Source organism: Protopterus annectens, chromosome 17.part0 (genome assembly GCF_019279795.1).
Source record: "Protopterus annectens isolate FY-2018-M chromosome 17.part0, PAN1.0, whole genome shotgun sequence".
In the NCBI taxonomy this organism is placed as follows: Eukaryota; Metazoa; Chordata; order Ceratodontiformes; family Protopteridae; genus Protopterus; species Protopterus annectens.
Window position 1 is genome coordinate 179,526,341 of NC_056751.1, and position 21,925 is coordinate 179,548,265.

General features: G+C 41.6%; 1 protein-coding gene across 1 annotated transcript in view; it reads right to left on the reverse strand.

Annotated features, from left to right (window-relative positions):
• LOC122791680 (fructose-1,6-bisphosphatase 1-like) overlaps positions 1 to 21,925 on the reverse strand; it is a 221,932-nt gene that overhangs the window by 93,897 nt on the left and 106,110 nt on the right. Inside the window, exon 4 of the mRNA XM_044059528.1 lies at positions 12,015 to 12,155. Coding sequence (XP_043915463.1) covers positions 12,015 to 12,155 — 141 coding nt within the window. The remainder of the gene's footprint in view (positions 1 to 12,014; positions 12,156 to 21,925) is intronic.

Consider the following 21,925-nt stretch of genomic DNA (forward strand, 5'->3'; position numbering starts at 1 on the left):
TTAGTAATATATGTTATAAGGTGATCACTAATGTCATTTGGTAGGGTCCCGGACATATACATGTGGGGGTGACTGTTTATAAGGATCCAATCAAGAATACTTTCTTTTTGATTTGAGTTTCCTATTCTAGTGGAGGTGGTTATAATTTGTGAGAATCCATGAAGGTTAATGTGAGTGGGGTTATTTTCTGTAGAACATAGGTACCAGTCAATGTTAACATCACTCATAATTATAGTTTCTTGTGGATAGTTATTAGTTAGCCAGCTTAATATATTCTCCAAAGTATTAGTATTATTCCAAGGAGGGATATACATAACAACTAAATTTATGCTTTTTTCTTTATTCAATTGAATTTTCAAGGGGAGTATTTCAGCATTAGAGATTTGTGGTGGTTGGGTAGGATTAATGGTAACGTTAAGGTTACTTTTATAGAGTGCAGCAATGCCACCACCCTTTTTTTTGTTTCTGTCATTCCTATGTATATTGTACCCTGGTGGGATGAGCTCATTATCTTTGATCTCTGGCTTTAGCCAGGTTTCAGTTAGACATATTATATCTGGTAGGTGAGTATCTAGGAGAGCGTGCAAATTATGAACCTTCTTGCTGACACTTCTAATATTTAGGTGGTAAATTTGTAGAGAATGGGATGTCATTGGGGGAGATGCAGGGCAGTCAGGGTTGTTTGTTGATATGGGGCCAGGATTGGGGTGGATATCTCCATCCCTGGTGATATTTTTACTGATATATTCTAAGAATCTTAAGACTTTCTGTAGTAGTTTCTGGGTTTCCTTGGTTTTGGGATGGTTATGGTACAATTTGATTCGGTGGTGACAGATGGTATTAGTTTTTATACCACTGGGCTGTTGGTTATAGGCTTTGAAAGAGAGTGGGGATCCTGAGGTTCTCGTCTGTTGTCTGGGGTAGTGGTATCCTGTGTACGGTTGGTCTTCGTATTTGCTAATTTGATATAAACTAACTAACAGTGGTAATAGAAAACACAACGTTTTTATTTTTACCATATTTGTGATGGTCGGTACAGATTTCATTAACTTATAACTCAAGGAGCGTTAATATATGCTGGATATATGATGATTGTGCATATATATGAGGATGGGGGGGGATAATTATAACAGTGATTGTGAATGGCTAGAGGGTAATGAGGAGGTGTGGCTACGTAACTATAAATTTGGGGGTACTGGGGGCGGGTGATATACGGGGGCAGGGTGGGGCGCGGAGCGAGCCCGAGCGCAGCGAGGGCGAGCGGAGCGGGGATAATCCAGTTCCCACGTTTAAGGTCTAGGTGAATACCAGGTAGGTAATAATGGCAATCTTGAGATTTGCAGCAATAGCTGACACAGATAGCAATAGAAAAACAGTGCTGCTCGGCACACTATACGTAAGATAAAATATATTTTATGGCTACTGTTTAATTTACAGGGTGCTTATAGTGTACTGCCGTTGTTCCTAAACCCAGAGCTAGTGTTCTAACAGAAGGTCAAAATTACTTCCTAAACCCAGAGCTAGCGTTCTAACAGAAGGTTAAAATCACTTCTAAGGTCTTTAAACAAGAAGAGTCCAGCTTGTTCAATCGCAACTTATGGTCGCGTACCTTATTTAGAGCACATTCATATGCAAGTTTCAAAAGACATAGAGGAAAAAGAAAGGTAAATAAAAGACATAATAGGTAAAAGAAATTTCACACTTTGTGTAAGAAATGCAGTGTTTATAAAAGCTGGTAGCTCATAGTTCTAAAAGTTCCAGTTATCAGGAGAATCTTCTCTGATGGGTCACTACAATTTAATATTGTTTATTATACACCATTTATGGGACAAGGCTATCAACAATTACCTTTTGACTCAATCAACTGAACAGGCTCCCAATGGCAATATGTTTTACAAGGAGGCAAGCTCCCCACAAGATCAACAAGGGCAGCGTGTTAATATTTATATGGTATGTACCTATCTCTCAAATCCCTAATTCAAGCAGTATGCACCCAAGAAAGTCAAGCACTGTCAAAAAAACAGTTCACAAAAAAAAGGACTGACAAACCAGAAATGGATACAGTTATTAACAAAGACTTCAGAACATTTCCCTGGGAAAATAACTCTGGCAAGCATTTCTCATACACTGAAACTTTTATAAGGAATAAGGCATTACTCATACTACCACAGGGTAACAAACTTTCCCTTTTTTGTTGAGGTAGGCATTAGTCTCTTGAAATATGTTTTCCATCATACAATGTTAGAATCAACATCAAATCAACTTTCATTTTCATAGTTTGTATATCAGGCCGGGGTGTCACATTAACAGTGACCATCATCTAGAGCCAATATTCAAACCACTGGGTGGCTCGTCCTGTTAGCAATGGACCACAACACTTTACTATGGACATAACTGTACTGCTTTCATTCACCTTACTTGATCTTCATCACTTTTAGAATTTACTGAACTTTATAGCTTAACAGATAATTGCAGTTATGTGCCAACACCAAACGTTTTCACCTTTTTCCTCTGTTGTCCTTAGTACAAGGTCTAGAGTGGACTACTTCCTGATTTTTCAGATATTTTGCATTATACACAGAGTGAATTAACTGATCCTTTTTGGTTCAGAGCCTATTAATCTGTGTGCAGGAAGTCGGTACGGGATAATCTCTCTTTCAGATCAACAGTGGGGATGCTGAATGAATCAATTATTTTTTGTCACAATTTAATATTACAAGTGAACTCATTTTTGGATTATTTACTTGATGATAATGATATTGATTCTACTGCTAGTGTACTGTAGAGGATTCTTCATTAGTAAAAATGGCCCATCTTAAATCCATTTGTAATAAACATCTCGGTTCTCAGTTTGAAAGTGGTCCACATATGCTAGTGGATACTGAAAAAATGAGCAAATGGATAATGTAAACATGAGGTAAACTCACTTCTAGTCTCTAATCTGACATGATTAATGGTAAAATAGGCATGTTAAGCAGACTGGGCCCAAATCACATCTGCCCGTTTAGGTAGACTAACGAAAATGGCACAACCTACTAGAGACTCTCCTTCACTCGATATAATTGAATCAACTACTTATGACAGTAACCTTCTTTAGAAACACTTTTGGGAAGTCCATTATTTCTCAAGTCTGCATTTGTGCCCAAGTAGAACTTCGGTCATCAGCTGCATCACATGATCCTTATTATCCCTTTAGTCCCACAAATCCAGTCTAATTCACCCAAACTTGGAATGCCCAAAAGTGGTACCCAACAGTACAGATATTTCTTCATTTGCCAGCACAGAGGTCATGGTAGTTGCAGTTAGAAATTAACCATGGCATCTGTTGGGACTTGGTATGCTAGGCCTAATCCTCACCCCCAATGGGCAGTTTGTATACATGTCAGTACAATACCTATAATACAGGACAAATGGGTAAACACTTCCATACACCCACCATGACTACAGTGTGAAACACTATCTGTTGGGCAACTGCCAACTTATCAATGAGTCCACTATCACATGTGGCCTCTGTCAGCTGGCCAGTGAGCACTGCAACCTGATAAATGTCCACATCCTTGGATATGGCACTGACTCTGGACATTCACAATTACCCCCTAGTCAGCTTCTTCAGAACCCAAGTGTACTAATTAAACCCTGGTCACTCATTCTGCAGTAAAGCCTCCAACTCTCTGCACCATGGAGACAGATATGTTCATGAATTGTACACCAGCATTTTGTTTTTCTAAAATGTCCTATTGAGTCTGAAGTTAATTGAAAATTCTCTCTCTTCCAAAAACCATATGTTCTCTGTTTGAGATAAATATGACTTTGCCACCATGCTGGCGCCTTTGCTAATGATGTTATTTAACTATGTAAAAATGAATAGTATAAAAGATCTGTATCTTAATAATTCTGCAACAGTTTTAATTAATAAACTTAAGTCTAAATGCTCTGTTTCAAAGTACTATATCAATACTCCTGTTAAACACAGATATCAAACTGCTGCCTGCTTTATTAGATACTTGACTTCAAGTACATCTCCTTTTTTAATCTCCAGATTGCAATCAATGTTTATGTATGGTAGGTAAATTTAGGATGGCAAGCTAAAGTACAGTTGTGTACACCTACCATAAATGTAGATGTTCGAGTGTCTTCACTGTTGCAGTCATAACTGTAGGGTGCTCCTGCCGGCAGGCAGCCCGAGGTCGGCCAGAATCCCAAAGTCTGGGTCCGGCGTCGGCTGTACAAGCTAGTACCCTGACGTCAGTACGCTCTGGTACATAGCCCTCAGCCGACGCCATCTTCTCCAGCCTTTCTTGCCCTAGATGTCAGAAGTCCCCAATAATTCAAAAATGAATCCAACAAGGAAACACAAATACACCACAAAAGAGAAAAAGAGGGGATAGGAGGGAGGGAAACACCGACTGCAACAGTGAAGACACTCGAACATCTACATTTATGGTAGGTGTACACAACTGTACTATGTTCATCGTGTTTCACTGTTGCAGTCATAACTGTAGGGTGGAATCCCAAAGCAGTGAAAAGGGAGGAGGTTTAGACAGAAGAAGGGGCAGCAAGAAGACCCTGCAAAACAGCAGAGGCAAAGCCTGCCCTGGTCTTAGAATACAAAGGGAGATTGTAGTGCTTGGAAAAAGTATGCACAGAACTCCAAGTGGCAGCTTCCAAGATATCCTTGGTAGGAACTCCTCTGAGAAAAGCTGTAGAAGTGGCAGCTGCTCTAGTAGAATGACTTCTCACAGTACCTGGAAACTGTTTCCCATGATGAGTGTAACAAAATCTTATTCCATAAGAAATCCATTTGGAAATAGTTTGTTTGGAAATAGCCTTTCCAAGAGAACTGGAGGCAAAAGAAACAAACAATTGGTTAGATTTTCTGAACTCTTTAGTCTTGTCCAAATAAAATCGTAACTGTCTGTGCACGTCCAAAGAATGCAAAATCCTTTCCCCTTTATTTTGAGGATTAGGAAAGAAGGTAGGAAGGTGAATTGTTTGATTTAAAGCCACTTTCGAAATCACCTTAGGCATGAAAGTAGGATTGGTCCTCAAGGATACTCTGTCCTGGTGGAAAATAAGGTATGGTTCCACAGCCATGAGAGCGTGCAACTCTGAGACCCTTCTGGCAGAAGTCAAAGCTAACAAAAGAACTGTCTTCCAAGATAAAAACTTAATATCTGAAGATGCAGCAGGCTCAAAAGGAGGCAAAGTAAGTTTTTCTAAAACATAATTAAAATCCCAAGCAGGAACAGGAGGGGTCCTGGGAGGCCTTGAATTCTTAGCCCCTCTCAAGAATTGTCTCACCAAAGGATGAGAAAAAACAGGGGGATCAGTACTGAAATGAGCAGAAATAGCAGAAGCATGAATCTTAATGGAGGAAAAGGAAAGTCCATTAGACAAAAGATCCGAAAGGTAAAGCAAAATAGAAGAGAGATCAGGCACCAGAGGGTCCAAGCCTCGGTCCTGCATCCAAATGCAAAATCTCTTCCATTTAGAGGCATAGGATTTCCTAGTGCTAGGCCATCTAGCTTCCAAAAGAACATCCAAAACTTGTTTGGGAAGACTAGAAGAAATCAAATTCCTTTGAAGAGCCAAGCTGCCAGGCAAAGGGTCTTGAGATTGGAATGTAGCAACTGACCCTGATGCTGGGACAGAAGAGAAGGGTTCAGAGGGAGAATCCAAGAAAGAGGAGGGAAGGCATATCCCGAAAGGTTTCTCCAGCTGAAGGACAGGGCATCCACTTTCCAAGCTGTTTTGTGGAATGACCTGGTGCAAAAGCGAGGCAGCTGATGATTGAGATGGGATGCAAACAGATCTATCTGGGGACATCCCCAAACTGCAGTAATCCTGTTGAATAAGTTGGTGTCTAGCATCCATTCGTGAGGATCTAAAATGTTTCTGCTCAGGCTGTCTGCTAAGAGATTCTGTTCTCCTGGTATGAATTGAGCCTGGAGATGTAGATTCAGATTTAGAGCTGTGTCCCATAAAGCCATAGCTAGTCTGCAAAGGGGGTACGAATGAGAACCCCCCTGCTTGTTTATGTACCACATGACTGTGGTGTTGTCTGTGCAAATCAAAAGAGGCCCTGGATGCAAAAGGTTCTTGAAGGCTAGAAGAGCATTTTGAACTGCCAACATTTCCTTCAGATTGATGTGCCAGTGAAGATGATCCTTTGTCCAGGTTCCCTGCTGGCAATTGCCTAGAAAATGTGCTCCCCAAGCATAATCCGAGGCGTCCGTGGTTATGATTTGAGAAGGTTGAGGAAGACGGAAAGACTTTCCTTCGTTTAAAGCACACACCCTGGACCACCAAAGGAACTCCTTCTGGAGGTAGGGGATCAGAAGAATCAGTGTCCAGATCGTGGTAATGCTGCGACCATACACTTTTCAGATACCATTGAAGCTTTCTCATATGAAGCCTTGCATTTGGAATCAACAGAATGCAGGAAGCCATGTAGCCCAGTGCCTGCAGGAATTTCCTTGCAGTGAGCTGAGTTAGAGTTGCCAAAGTCTTGAAAATTGAAGCCAGCTGTATTTGTTTTTCTGGAGTGAGGAAGGCCCTTTGTAAGGTTGTATTTAAGAGGGCTCCCAAAAATACCATTTGTTGAGAAGTGATCAAATGTGACTTTTTTGTGTTCACTGAAAATCCCAGTAGGAGGAGAAGACGTTGAACAAAATCCAGATGTTGAAGTAAAAGATCCTTGCTGTATGCCTGAATAAGGCAGTCATCCAAATAGGGGTAAATCGGAATCCCCTGAAGTCTGCAATAAGCCACTACTGGTGCCAGGCACTTGGTAAAGACTCTGGGCGCAGTAGATAAACCAAAGGGGCAGTACAGAGAATTGAAAGTGTCTCGAACCTGCCTTGAATCTGAGGAATTTCCTGCATTCCTGCCTGATGGGAATGTGTAAATAAGCTTCCTTTAGGTCCAATGTCACCATCCAGGCGTCCTGAGAGAGCATTGGAATCAGCTGCTGCAGAGTAAGCATCTTGAATTTTGGAATTTCCAAAAAGGTGTTTAACACAGAAAGGTCCAGAATAGGTCTCCATGAGCTTTGTTTTCTTAGAACCAGAAACAGTCTTGAATAAAAACCTTTTCCCATCTCTGAGAGTGGAACAGGCTCTATGGCTCTCATGGCCAGAAGAGCATCCACTTGATTTAAGGCCTCTGACCATTGATGTTTTGGCAGATCTGGCCAACCGAAAGCCCTTGGCAGGGTATGAAAGTGGAATTTGTAGCCTTTTAAAATCACATCCAATACCCATTTGTCCTGGGTAATATGAGTCCAATTTCTGTAAAAAAGAGAAAGTTTTCCTCCGAGAGGGGCATCCAGGTAAAGAGGTCCTGTAGCCCAACCGAGAGAGTCATTGAGTTTGCTTTCTTTGAGATTGGGATCTGTCTTCTCCCCTTCTAGGTGAAGAAGCAGTCCATTGTCTCGATCTGTAGGAGGCCTGAGCTTGGCCACGACCTCTGGAGCGTCTATATCTTCCCCTTTGAGGCCTGTCAGACGTGGGAAAGGACCAATTTTTGGAGGGCCAATTCTTGGAAAATCTAGGAGGCTGAACTTGCAAGAAATCTTTCACAGTTTGCATAGATTTTGCCTTTTCTTCCATCTTTTTAATAACCTCCTCAGCCTTAGATCCAAAAAGAACATCATGCTGAAAAGGGGCATCTAATAATTTAGCCTTAACCTGTTCAGGTAAACTTTGCTCACGAAGCCAAGCATGTCTCCTGATAACAGTACCAGAGGCTGCGGCCCTGCAAGAAGCATCCAAAGCATCAAAACCACAATGCAAGCTATGCTTGTTCAGTTGTTCAGTTGCATGCAATACATCCTGTAGTTCCTTATCTTCTGCACATGCAGGAAGGGAAGCAAGCTTTTGCTTTAAAACAGACAAAAGAAATTGCTGATACTTAAACATATGAAACTGGCAATTTAAAGCCCTAACAGAAAGGGTAGCAGAAGTATACACCTTTTTGCCCCACCTGTCTAAGGCACGAGAATCCTTCTCAGAGGGAATAGGATTCTTAGAAGTAGCAACTTTAGCAGCCTTAGAGCCCTGAGATATAGTTTCAGGATCTGCAGAAGGATTCTTAAACAAGAACAAATGAGATTCAGGAACCCTATAAAACCTATCAGGCTTAGAGGGAGCAGGAGGCATGGAGTCAGGATTCAAATTAGCCTCGGAAAAAGCATCATCCACAATGTCAAGAACAGGAGGGATAGCCAAAGGCCTATGTTGAGGAAGAAGAAGGAATTCTCTAAGCCTCTTCTTGGAAGCAGAATAATCCTGACCTTCCCAATGAAAATGTTCCCTCATCTCATGTAAGGTTTCCCCAAAGAAAAATCTTCAGGCGGAGAGGCAGAGGGCAAGGAGTCCTCAGCATCCGAATCCTCATAAGGAGGAAAAGAATATTCCTGATCAGAGGAAGAGACAGAAGATATAGAAGCCTGGTCAGAGGAATCCATAGGAACATTCTGTCGAGGCCTTTTCTCGGGGGGGGGGGTGAGAACCCCTAATCATTGTAAGCAAATCTTCAGCCATCCTTAACAATTGCTTCTGTGTCCTGGGAGTAAATTCAGAAGTAGCTTGAGCAGGAGCTTTAGACTTAACAGGAGTCTTTGTCTTTGCCTTTGCCTTTGAAATAGTGATGTGAGTAGGCCTGAATACCCCCTCAGAAGCCGGTACCTGCACAGCGGTTCCGGACCCATCTGAGGGAGCGACGTCCGAAGGTCCTGCAGCAGATAAAATAGAAGGCCTTGATGGTTCCCCATGGGAGTCCGTATCGGCCATCAGTTCAGAAGTGGCGGACGACAGGGGCTGCAAAAGCGCCTCACTGACGACAGCCGAACCGGACGCTGGCTCCAGCTGCAACGAGTCCTGTTTGGACCTCGGAGGCCTGTCTTTGTCTTTGCGCTTCTTTTGAATTCCGGTAGTGTCCGACGACATTCTATAATTGAAGCGTCTGCCAAAGTAATTCAGAGCCCAGTCGTACCTGCGCTTGATAGTACGAGAATTGAACCTGGCACAGAACCGACAACAAGAAACGTCGTGGTCAGGGCCTAAGCAAGGCAAACAGTAAGAGTGGAAATCTTTATGAGGTATTTGTTTTCCACACGTAATACAATTATTAACTTTTTCTGACATCGGAGGAACAAGAAAAAGATTCCCCAACGGGGTACTTAGCTTTGAGAAGAGAAGTAAGAACTTCGGACCGACAACAACCAAAAACGCTGTTCGAAAATCGCCAACCAACGACTTGCGAGCTGCTTTCCACCGCATGGCAAGAAAGACTGAAGAAGATGGCGTCGGCTGAGGGCTATGCACCACAGTGTACTGACGTCAGGGTACTAGCTTGTTCAGCCGACGCCGGACCCAGACTTTGGGATTCTGGCCGACCTCGGGCTGCCTGCCGGCAGGAGCACCCTACAGTTATGACTGCAACAGTGAAACACGATGAACATCTTCAGAACTGTTAACTTCTGATTTGTTATACCTCAGAATACTCTATAATTTTAGTGTTACTAACTTATTATTTCTCACAATTAGCTGTCTTTTTCTACATAAAGCCCTGGAAAAGCATAATATGCCCTCTCAGTTTACAGATGCTGTCTTCCACATGTGTGAAAATCCTTCACCATGAATGTCAACAAACTGCAAATTGTCCTTATCCTATGTATGTTTTAGAAGGCACCAATAAGGGACTCTCCTCCATCTCTGTATTTGTTACACATATACTCAGAACCATTACCTGCTAAAGTACATCAAAATTCATCAGAATTCCAAAGTAAGTAGAACTAAACTTAATAAAATGACATTGCTTGTTTCAGCTTTTGCAGATGGTATATTACCTACCATACATTTCCAATCCACTGTATGCTCTACCCTCTAATAAACAAAAAAGTTTAGTTATTTTGGTAGCTATAATGTTCCTTCCTTCCTTCCTTCCTTCCGTCCGTCCGTCCTTCCTTCTTTGATACTTGCATTTTCCTATTCAGGATCACAGGGAGAAAAGGAACGCAAACAGGCAGAAAACTAATCCTCTAAAGAAAGCAATTAGTCCATCACAAACAGAAGGCATGTACTCACCACTCATACATCACAAGCATACTCGCAGACAGTTTAGTGGATCACCAGTTTACTGGCATGTCTCTGGGACGACACTGCAGCACCCAGCGTAATCTCATGTCATCACAAAAGGGACACACACTCCATAAAGAAGGCATCCTAGCTAGAAACCAGGGAATCAAAGGAGTCAAGATGGTTTACCATCAAAAAGCCGAATGGAGATGCTCTGAAGACAGACAATCGAAAGACAGTTGTTCAATTGTCTGTGTTGCTGAACACCCCATGTTCGAAAGTTCATAACAGCAAATGCTACTGTGCATTCACTGATATGAACTCAAAGTACTGCAAAGAGAATGCGGTACAGTGCGGTTTGGGAACCTCATCCTTTCCTCACTGTAGTGCTATCTCGGCGTTGGAATATATAGTTTGCAGGGGGTGTGGGGGAGTGCAGAGGGCTTGCCCCCCTGCAAAAAACGTGACGTGAGGTGTAGGAGTTTCACTTACCTGAGCTCCTATATTGACATCACGTGTTCTGTTCAGCGACAGTGTCGAATTTGCTGAATTCTTTCAGTAGACTTGACATTGTGACAAAACGTACAGTTTAAACTTTCACTCTTCCCTTCGATGTTCCATATGGGAACTCTTCTTTACGGCAACATTTTGATAGTAAACCAGCCAAGAGATATGACACAACAATGTTAATTTGTCATTACACCATTGAGCCACTCAACAAAAGTTAACTATAATAAATAGGCTCATTCCTCCTTTAAACATTATCTCTCTCAAAGCCATTAAAAATCAATGAGGACATCATAAGTCGGTCAATATGTGGCTACGTGTTTATTATAGAGTTTTAATCGATTTGCAAATTACATACCAAGTACAATAGTTTAAATATCTTAGAAATCAACCTTTCAAACAGTATCTATATAAACTCTATGACAACTATTCACAAGTCATTAAGAAGGAGATTTAATTTGATTAATAACATGCATTCTAAGTCAACAACAAAATTTCACTTCTATTTTTCTTATAATTTCGCTACTAAACTGAGTCGAAATAAATATGCATCCTCTTCTACAGCCATCTCTCTTAGTACTGACTCACCATACTTGCACAGTGAACACTCATATGTTGAAACTAGTCTGTATTTAATTTTTATAAACCACTGACCCATTTTGATTTGCTCCCTCTTCTTCTAGAATGTCAGTGTTCCCCTCTCCATCTTTTACCATCCCCTGTTTTTCAATAATTTCCACGTTTCCACCCCTTGATTGTCACAAATCCCCTCCTCTTACCTCTTGTCTACCAGTACTGTGAACAGTTCCCTACCTTCTTTTGATCTCATGACGGCAGAGGCACAACGCATTTTTCTTAATATGCCTACATCTCCCCTGGTTAGTGCTCTAGGAGTGGGTATACAATGTGTACAAAGTGAGAATACCACTCATTTACACAGGTGACATAAACCATCAAGCAGTCTTGCCACCCACATGAAGCCAAGAGACAGAAAGACAAAGTAAAACTTTATTTCAGTGATATACCTCAGTTCTTGTCAGACAAACTTTCTGCAGTTCACATCCGCAAAACTCTCTACCCTATGCTTTTAACAGATTCATAAATTCACATTTGCTCTTATATATTTTTTCTACCAATGCAACATATGAAATAGTTTGGCAAATACCAACATCTTCTTAATATACCTGAGTAATCCGAATTATAGCACAATCCTTCAGATTCAAATAAATGTTGAGATGCAGAGACAGAGATGGCCTGGGCACAACTTACAACCAGACTTGGCACTACTGCTTTATATTTAAAAGGAAAAAATGAGCTTTTATTAAATAATTCAGTTACAAAATGGAAGCCTGAGTAGTGTAAATTACAGAGATACCCCTTGGGTTGTAAGACAAGCACCTCTCTTCAATAATATATGCAGGTCCTTACCGGATCTAGCATAAAGCAGTTAACTCCGTTAATGTCAGCCAACACCAGCATGGTAGCACTACCATAGAGGGCATATCCAGCAGCCACTATGTTACGACCAGACAGCAAGGCATCCTTTTCTGAAGGCTCAGTGTCTGAAGACTGAAACAGAAAAGTCACAGAAAAATGAAAAAGGGATGCAGGACAAATATTGTGTTTAACATACTCATATACAATCATAATGATGTCAGGTTAAGGTTATGGGCATTTATTTATTTTGTTATTTTACATAACAATTTATTGACCAGGTAAGTTAACTGGCTAAAATGACATTTTTCATCCAGGACTTGGACCAAAGTCGCATAGGCCACAGTCCTACCAAACTGTGAAAGAAAAAAGAAGTTATGTACTCACCATAACGTTCCATTTGAGTAGTTGAACTTCATTTGTCATCAACCTGTGGGTGTTGGATCTGGACCAGATCCGAGAAGGCAGTCTCACCAGCGTCTGATCTGAGCTCCAAGCTCCTCCCCTTACCCATTACACCCCTCCATCTCCTTCCTTCCCTCAGATCGAGTTTGCTATAATCCTCACATGAACCCGATCCAATAACCTTCACTAACCAAGAAAAAGGAGGAGGGCTGCAAAGGTGCTCTCTCCTGCCTGCCGATGCAGAAACATAAAGAGAAGGTCCGGGGAATGGAGGGAGGGGCGGTTGATGACAAATGAAGTCTAACTACTCAGATGGAATGTTATGGTGAATACATAACTTCTTTATCTGAAGTAGTTGACTTCATTTGATCATCAACCTGTGGGACAGAGTCCCCAGCTACCAAAAACCTTGGTTAGCCCTCATGGAAGGATATTTCGGAGCACCGCAGAGCCAAAGGATGCTCTCCCTCTAGAAACTATGTCCATTTTATAATGAGAAATGAAGGTGCGAGATAATGACCAAGTAGCCGCCGAACAAATATTGTCCAAAGACACTCTAGATGAAAAGGCAGCTGACGTAGCCATGAACCTGGTAGAATGGGCATTTATCCTACCCAGAAGGGACATACCTTTGTCTTTGTACACCTGAAGGATACAAAGGGAAATCCATCTAGCAATAGTTACCTTAGAAACTGGTTCACCCAGAAAGGGCATAGCAAAGGACACAAACAGACAACTGGTCAGACTTGCGATAGGCTTTAGTCCTGTGCAAACAGAAAACTAGCTGTCTATGCACGTCTAACAAATGCAATTTATATTCACCCCTATTCTGAAAATTTGGAAAGAAAACAGGTAAATTGATTGATTGATATTTGTTTCTGAGGCCATTTTAGGCAGAAAAGAAGGATTAGTATGAAGTGAAACCCTGTCTTTATGAGGTTTGACAGATAATGTTTGGAGTTCTGACACTCTCCTAGCCGAGGTGATAGCCACTAGAAAAGCTGTCTTCCAGGATAAAAATATTAAGTCCACAGAAGCAGCAGGCTCAAACGGCAGAGCAACCAAAGCTTGCAAAACTAGCATAAGATCCCAAGGAGGGGCAGGATCTTTAACCGGGAGCCTTAAAAGAAAGGTACCTTTAATAAAGTTTTGCAAAGTCTGGAGGAAGCTAAAGAAGCCATCAGCACCGACCCCCTGACTCCGAGACCTCTCGGATCCAAGAACTCCAATACCGGGAGTCAGACCGGAGAAGGAGATATAGGGGCAAAAAAGGGAATCTGGCTCCCCCTCTGGAGGGAGAGGGGGCTGGCAAGACCCCCATCTGAATCTGGGTGTGAATAAACCTTTGCATCATTTTGTCCATGTCCGCTTCAGATAAACTTCTGGTGGACCGTGATGAGGCCACCGACGCCAACCAGGAGGGTCAATGTGTGGAGGTCCTAGAATGAAGTCTAAGCTCCTCCAGCTCCGGCAAAAATCTCAGCGATCGGAGCCGAGCAGAAGCTGGCCTAGAAAATGCTGGAGGTTTGGGAGGAGGACCCACCAGATCCGTCTGGTCCAGGGATCACTTCCTCCGTTTGTCTCACTCTCTCTGTCTTTGCTCCTCTCTTCTTTTGACTCCCTATCCACAGGCCTCTGTGTAGGAGGTTGAGTCCCAGCCTGGGAGGGAAAGGAAGAGACAGTACTGTAGAAGAAGGAGCGGTCACAGCCGTGACTGCAATAGAAGAAGAGGCAGCCACCTCCGTAGCAGGGAGAAGTTCCTTGAGGATCAATTTTGCTCTATGATCCCTTAGGGCCGTGGGGTTGAACCCCGCATAAACAGGACAGTCTGAAGAAAGATGGGCTGCCCCCAAACACACAATGCACAGTGTGGCCATCTGCCAGGGACAACTTATGGCCACACTCTGTGCACTTTCTAAAGACCAGCTTGGCATGCTGATCTGCTATACCAACAAAGAAGGTACGATATTTCCAAAAAAAACTTCCAACTACCCAACCCCAGCACACACTCACTCACAAGGAGGGAGAAGGGAGATAAGGCTCGAAAGGAAACTTTTTTTTTTTTTAAACGGGAACGCGACACAAAATGAAGGGGAGGGAAGGCAAAGACACTCTAACACCCACAAAATATCAGAAAAAGTGCCTACCATACCTGGAGCACTAGACCACGCTGCTTGGCAAAGCCGTGGCAAATGAGATCTAAGGGAAGGAAGGAGATGGATGGGTATTATGGGTAAGGGGAGGAGTTTGGAGCTCAGATCAGATGCTGGCGAAACTGCCGTCTGAGATCTGGCCCAGATCCGACACCAAATAGCGTGCAGGAACATTTTTATGTCTTATTCAGCCTTGGTGAATTGCTTACCGTTTGTTTTATTTCAGACTTTGGAGAGGGTGAGCTTTCTTTGGTGGAGTGTGGTACTATTTGCTGTTTTTTTTCTTTTCCCAGATCCGACACCCACAGGTTGATGATCAAATGAAGTCAACTACTTCAGATACAGTTTTTGGTAAAATCATACTGGCAAACTACCACTTCAACAAAACATTACAAAAGGATCTAGCTCATTCTTTGGAAATAAAAACATACCAAACACTTAAAAGGCAACAGCATAGGTAAGTGCTTTTAAGATAAGGACTAACTTTGCAACAAGAAGCACAGACCCTTAGTGTGGCAAATAATAAGACCATGCAAAGCTTACCATAGACTCAAGCAGTACTGGAAACATTATTTTGTAAATAAGTAAATATACATACGCACATATTAGCATTCCTGACATAAATGATAACCATATCCCGTTCAAACTGTACTCAAACTCTGTCATCACTTTTTTATATATATTGTACTACTGATGTCTAAGATTAGAATTGTAGTCAGTGCTTGGATTACGGTTCCAGGAATAGCCTATCTACTCATTTATCAAATTTAAGTACATAAATAAAGGCAACAATAAAGCAATAAAAGTAACAGAAAAATGACAATATCTTAACTACAATAAGTACAGTAACAGAAAATGAAAGGATGCAAATAAAACAGCTACACTGACTGTACTGAAAATATGAAAGATGTAAATGAATGACAAAAAACCCCCCAGAAAGCAGAACTTGTAATCGTGGTGAAATACAGAAAAAGTGTTCAACACAAACAGAACCCATCTAATCTCTGCACAGTGTCAAACATCGTAAAACATGTAAAGGCACAGTGATACAAATTCTAAATGCTACGAATCAATGGTGTTTTATGTCTTCATCAAAATCTTTAAGTTGAAAAGCCTGCATACAATGAACTCTACACATGCTGTTACTTTACTGCCACCTATGTGGTAATTCACAGGCACATGTTTTTTCCCAAAGGGGATTACTATACATTTCTTGGCACTGAGCTTGAGCCCATGGCTCAAGCACCAAACATCTGTTTATGTAAGGCCCTTTTGTAGAGTATCCACATCATTTGGGGATTCAATAATGGCTCCCAGCTTGCAGTCATCTGTGAACTTTGCTAGCCAGAGTCCCTTAGTGTTGGCATGTACTTCAGAGAAGTACATGCCAAACAACAGCAGTCCCAGGACTGAACCCTGAGGTACTCCACTTATCACTTGTCTGGAGCTGGATTTGGAGTCGGCTACTTTTACAGTGTGGGTTCTGTCAGTAAGCCAGTTGGCAACCCATCGAGTGACGTAGGGATTAATGCCCAGCTTAGTAAGTCTATCTATGATTCCAGAGTGGGGGATGGTGTCAAAGGCCTTGGCGAGGTCCAGATAGGCTGTGTGGACCACCTTACCCTCATCCACTGCTCTGGAGACTGATTTGAAGAAGTCAATCAGGTTCAGAAGACAAGATCGGCCCTTCACAAGCCCAAACTGGGTGGAGTCCAGTGTTTGAAGGTTGTCAATGTCTTTGTTTATAAGTTCCATGATAATACTTTCCATGGCCTTGCAGATCAGGCTCATCAGACTGACTGGGCGGTAGTTCCCAGGATCCAAGGGGGATCCCCCCTTGTGGAGTGGGATAACTGTAGCTGTGCACCACTCAGTGGGCACAAAGCCTGAGGTGAAGCTATGATTAAACATGACACTTAGGTGAGGTGCCAGTTCATTTGGTAGTTCATGTAGTACACAGCCCAGGATGTTATCTGGTTCCATGGATGCTGTATTCTTAGCTTTGGAGAGTGCGTTTACCTGTGTAGCCATTATTACTGGAATTTGGCAATCTTCCGGTATTGAGATGGGCCATTTAGGGGGTGAAGGGTGGGTGAAGTTGGCACTGAATCGATCTGCCAGGATATCTGCACTATCCTTGGGATCAGTATATTTAATGCCATTCTGTTGTAGCTCAGAGCAGATATGAGCATTGCCATTTAGATTCTTGACATAGTTATAGAATGCCTTGTGGTTGTCTTTGGAATCTTTGGCAATTTTATTTTTGTAACTAGCTTTGGAGGATTTTATGAGGGATCTCAGCTTCTTACTGAGGCTGGTAAGGGAGTTTTTTGCATCCTGGGATTTTCCTCTTTTCTGCAACAGTTTCTTCCTTATGTTGTAAAGTTTGTTTATGGCATGGGACCACCAGATTGGCTTCCTTTTTTTGGAGGAGAACATCTTGGTTCTATTTGGGATGGCACGATTCATGCATGAGCAGATGTGCTCATACAGTGCCTTAGTGTAGGATTCAGCAGTCGAACTTTCAGTTCCCGTCTGCATGGGTGTCATGGGGTGGCAAGAGCCTTAGCCAGTAACCTGAATCCCAGGAGAGACAGGTGCAGACCATCTCTGGCAAAGCATCATGGTCTGTCGATCATGTCATCCCAGACAGATACTAGATCCCCTTTGAATGACACCATAAGCTTAGCCAATTGTTGAACTCAATCATTTTTCCTTATATTGTGGTATCATTCTGGGCGAAGGCAGGATGCTACTCAGGGCTATGGTCATACCTGCCTGGGCCCCATGATCCGAGAGCTCTTCCATGTCTCTTTTCATGTAGGCCAGGGAGGTATGTCTCAAGTCATTCACTCCAACATGGACAATGACAGTCATATCTGTACTTGTTGTGGAGTGACTTGAGTGCATGCGTTATGTGGCAAATCCTGGCACCCGACAGGCAGCTGACTGTAATTTTCTCCTTGTTCAGCCTGGTGAGTGGGACATCAGTGTGCCTGACTATAAAGTCATCTATGACTAAAATGTTAGGTACGTTGTTTTGCCTTAGGGGCTGTTGCTGGGTAGAACACTGGTGTTGTGAGCTATGTGACACTTTGGTTGTGATTGGTGTTTGTTTGCATTTTTGGAGGTCCTTGTTGCTTGGGCAGGTTACAGTTAAGGGCCTCTGTACATGTGGATTTAATGTTGCTATGTGTGGGTGTTGGTGGTGTGGGTTTAGACGGGCTATGTGTTGCTTGAGTTGTAGTGCGGGTGTTAACCTTTTCCTCTTGACTGCCTAGCACAATCTTGGGTGGAGAGAGCCTTGCTTCCAGTTTGGCTATGTAAGTGCATCTCTCACAGGTTGTAGTGTTGTGTGGTAGGAGAAGAGCGTTGTCTGTGTACATGAGGCAATTGCTGCATTGCCCCAGTATGCCCAGATTCACCAGGTGGACAGGAGAAATCACCGGAAGCTGACCCTTGGACATGCCTGGTTTGGTGCTTTTTTTGTAAAGTACAGGAGCTGTTTCCCTTGCCTTAGCAAGGTACTTTGCAATTATAGGCTGTTTAGTGCCTACAATTAATTTCTCCTTATTAACAAGGACAGTTGAGTGCTTGTATCAGTTTAAGTCTTCCTAGTGCTTTCCAGCAGGTATTACAGCAAGTGCTAGTCACAGCGATGCTTAAAGGTAAGATGAAAAAAAATGGTTTATCCTAAACACTGCAGTGTGCACTAGATAAGTTACATGTGAAAGTAGGTAACTTAAGTTTTACCTGTCTAAAAAGTTATGTTTTAGTGGACAGTCATTATTTTTAAAACAGCAAGATAGATTGAAAGGGGGTGGTCAGTTTTGTATTCTGGTACTATGGAATACAGAGGAATGGCCAATAAATTTAAATAGTTGAAGGGGAGTGATTTCACAAAATGATAATTTTGTGCTTATTCACACAAGCCAGTGGAACCAGAGAGGAAATGAGATATATGGTCAAATTAACATAAAAGGCAGACAACTAGAAAGACAGCGGTATTTAAGAATATGACAGTAAGCGGGTGGAAGGGTGAGGAAAAACTTTCTGCCTGACTCACAAGAGACAGAGCTGTGGTCTCTTTTGAAGTTTTAATATGCAGTTAAAAGCGGAATACAAGTAAAACACAAGGCAAAAATAAACAAATCACAGTATTCAAAATATAAAAAGCCAATAAAGTAATACAAAATACAACAAATAAAATGCAAACTAACCTTTCCTTCACAGCAAAGTGTAGCAGTGTCTGGGTGAGCCTTTCTAGTAAAGCTCTGAAATGTTTTATTTTACCCCTTAAATAGAAGGTTTAGTTCCTAGCTCCACCCCTCAGTTCACAAATGATTAACCTTAAGTGACCTCTTCTATCTTATGTATGAGTCCTTAATTAAGCAATTCTAATTTCTGTCTAACTCACAAGAGACAGAGCTGTGGTCTCTTTTGAAGTTTTAATGTTGTTGTTGTTGTTTTTCTTTTGGCTTTTTCCCAGTAAGGGGTCGCCACAGCGGAAATCCAGTCTGCTAATGATTGGCAGTAGATTTTTACAAAACGCAGAGGTACAAGCTCGACGCCCAACCTTCAACGAAGGCACGCCCATTTACACACGCATGTCTTTTGAACGCTACCCAACTGCAGGGAGGACATGCAGACTCCACACAGGAGGCACTCCCAAGCCAAGCCGAGAATCAAATGGGAGAACCTCTTGCTGTGAGTTAACAACGCTACTGCTATACCATCGCGGAATATGCAGTTAAAATCAGAATACAAGTATTGAATTTAAGGCCATGACTTTGGCACCAAACATTTGTTTGTGTAAGACCCTGTTGTAGGACTGACATCATTTGGAGATTCTATGACTGCTCCCAGTTTGCACTCATCAGCAAACTTTGTCAGCCACAGACCTTTAGTTTTTGCTTGCACTTCTGAGAAATAGATTCCAAACAGTAGAGGTCCCAGGAGTAATCCCTGTGGAACACCACTGGTTATAGGTCTGCTGTTGAAGGTGGATTCCCCTACTTTGACTATATGTGTTCTATCAGTGAGCCAGTTAGTGACCCATCTAATAATATAAGGGTCGATACCTAGCTGGGTGAGTTTGTCAATGATGCCTGAGTGGGTCATAGTTTCAAAGGCCTTGGCTAGGTCTAGGTAGGCTGTATGCACACATTTCCCCCTAGTCCAGAGCCTTGGTGACTGTCTCAAGGAAGTCCACCAGGTTTAACAGACATGATCTCCCTCTGACAAATCCGAACTGAGTACGGTCAAGTGTTTGGTGATTACCTATATCTTTGTAGATAAAGTTCATGATGATTTACTCATGGCCTTGCAGATAAGGCTAGTCAGGCTAATATGTCTATAGTTCCCAGGGTCAGTGAAAGCACCACAATAGTTTAAGAGAATAACAGTGGCCATTTTCCATTCAGCTGGGATGAAGCTGGTGCTTATACTATGATAGAAAAGAGTACCCAATGGTGTTGCTAATTACTGATGGAGCCCATGTAGAACAGAGCCTGGAATTGTATCGGGTCCCATAGATGTTGTGTTTCTGGCTTTAGAGAGGGCATTTATAACCTTCTCATTAGAGATACAAGGTAGGGGACAGGTGCTAAGGATGTCATGAGGTACATGTGGCGGGGACAGGGTAGTGAAGTTTTCAGAGAACCTGTCAGCCAACAGGTTAGCTATGTCCACAGGCTCTGTATATGTGGAATCATTAACTACCAGTTCATCACAAATCTTGGCCTTTCCTTTTAGGTTATGGCTGTAACTAAAGAATGCCTTATGGTTGTTCTTAGTTGAGAAAGCTAATCTGGATTCATAGTTTATAGTTTATATTCTCACTCATAAGCCCACTGTTATTTCATGGGTCATGCCAATAATGACCAGTGCATGGTGCTTACTGAATGTAAAATAGGTTTCTGCAAAATGTGAATCCCATTCACGTGTTCCAAACAGCATTAAGGTTCATTTTGGCTGTTTCACTAATAAGACTAATGTTTACTGTCGATATTTGTAATCAACTTACAAAATACCACTGTCAGAAGATAGTATGAAACACACTGACATATCAGTAAAGTTGGAACTTTGCTTTTAGTTTGCTTTACTCATACGAGAAAGAAAAGATACAGAACTCATCTTTTTACTCTTCTCCAAGTTCCTGAAATCTCAGAGATAGTACATACGCATATGGGGTGTGAGAGAAGACAGTTGTTACAGACTGCAGGTTTACAAATCAATAGCAGTGTTTTTGGGTGTGCAATGAAATATATGGCTAGATATGTCAGTGACAATTACTCACATCTAAGTTAAGTGAGATGTAATTAATCACTGTAAACCCATTTCATTCCTTCTCTACATCTTCTTTCCTTCAGCTAAAGGAACATTCTGCTGTCTTACTTGTCTGGTTGTATTGCCGGCTGTCTGGCTAAGATTATGTCTGAAACCAGTCAGTTCTGATTTGTACACTTAACCAGTGATAAACAATTTCTATGTTTTAATGTGCGTTCGGTGTGTGTCAAACATGCAAGGTACACAATGCAAATGAAGTAAGAAATAAGCAAATGATCCTGTTCATAACTTAGAATAGCCCTTCAAGGATGTGCAATTTTGAAAATGTTTCTAACTCCCTCATAAAAGATCTAAAGCCAAAAAAAAAAAAAATATATATATATATATATATATATATATATATATATATATATATACATACATATAAATATATATATATATACTTTTACCATATATATATATATACTTTTACCTGTAGGGGTAAAATCTCAATGTCTAAGAATGCATTACCTCTATTCCATACATAAAAAGAACTGTCTTTCCAGAGTCACATGAAAATTATAGGACACTGATCTATTTTACACTTTACCTTTTTCAGTCTTTTACTGACCAAGTTGCTTCATAGAGCAATGATCATCAAAACTTAGTCTTGTGTTGGCTTTGAAAGAACCAAGCTGCTCCAGTAAAAATGTTAGATGTAAGAAGCCTAGGCTATGGCTCTAACAGCCCCATGGTTTACAGTGAACACTCCCTAAAATCTCAAATCCATACATTATGTTCACTGCAAATTCCTTTCAATAAATGTAAAAGAAAATAAAGAACACTTCTCAGTACTGAATGTTTGTGTGTACTGGAGTCAAACTGCATCAACAGTGGTTACAAATACAGAGTCAATAAAATGAGGAACTAGGAGGTAGCTGTGAGGTAGAAATAAGAAAGCAATATTTTAGTACATTCAAAATGTTTTTGTTAAACAGGGTTTATGGGTGGCAAACAATATATTATTCCTATTTTGATACTAATTTTCACTTTCTTATATTCATACGTGCAATTAATTTT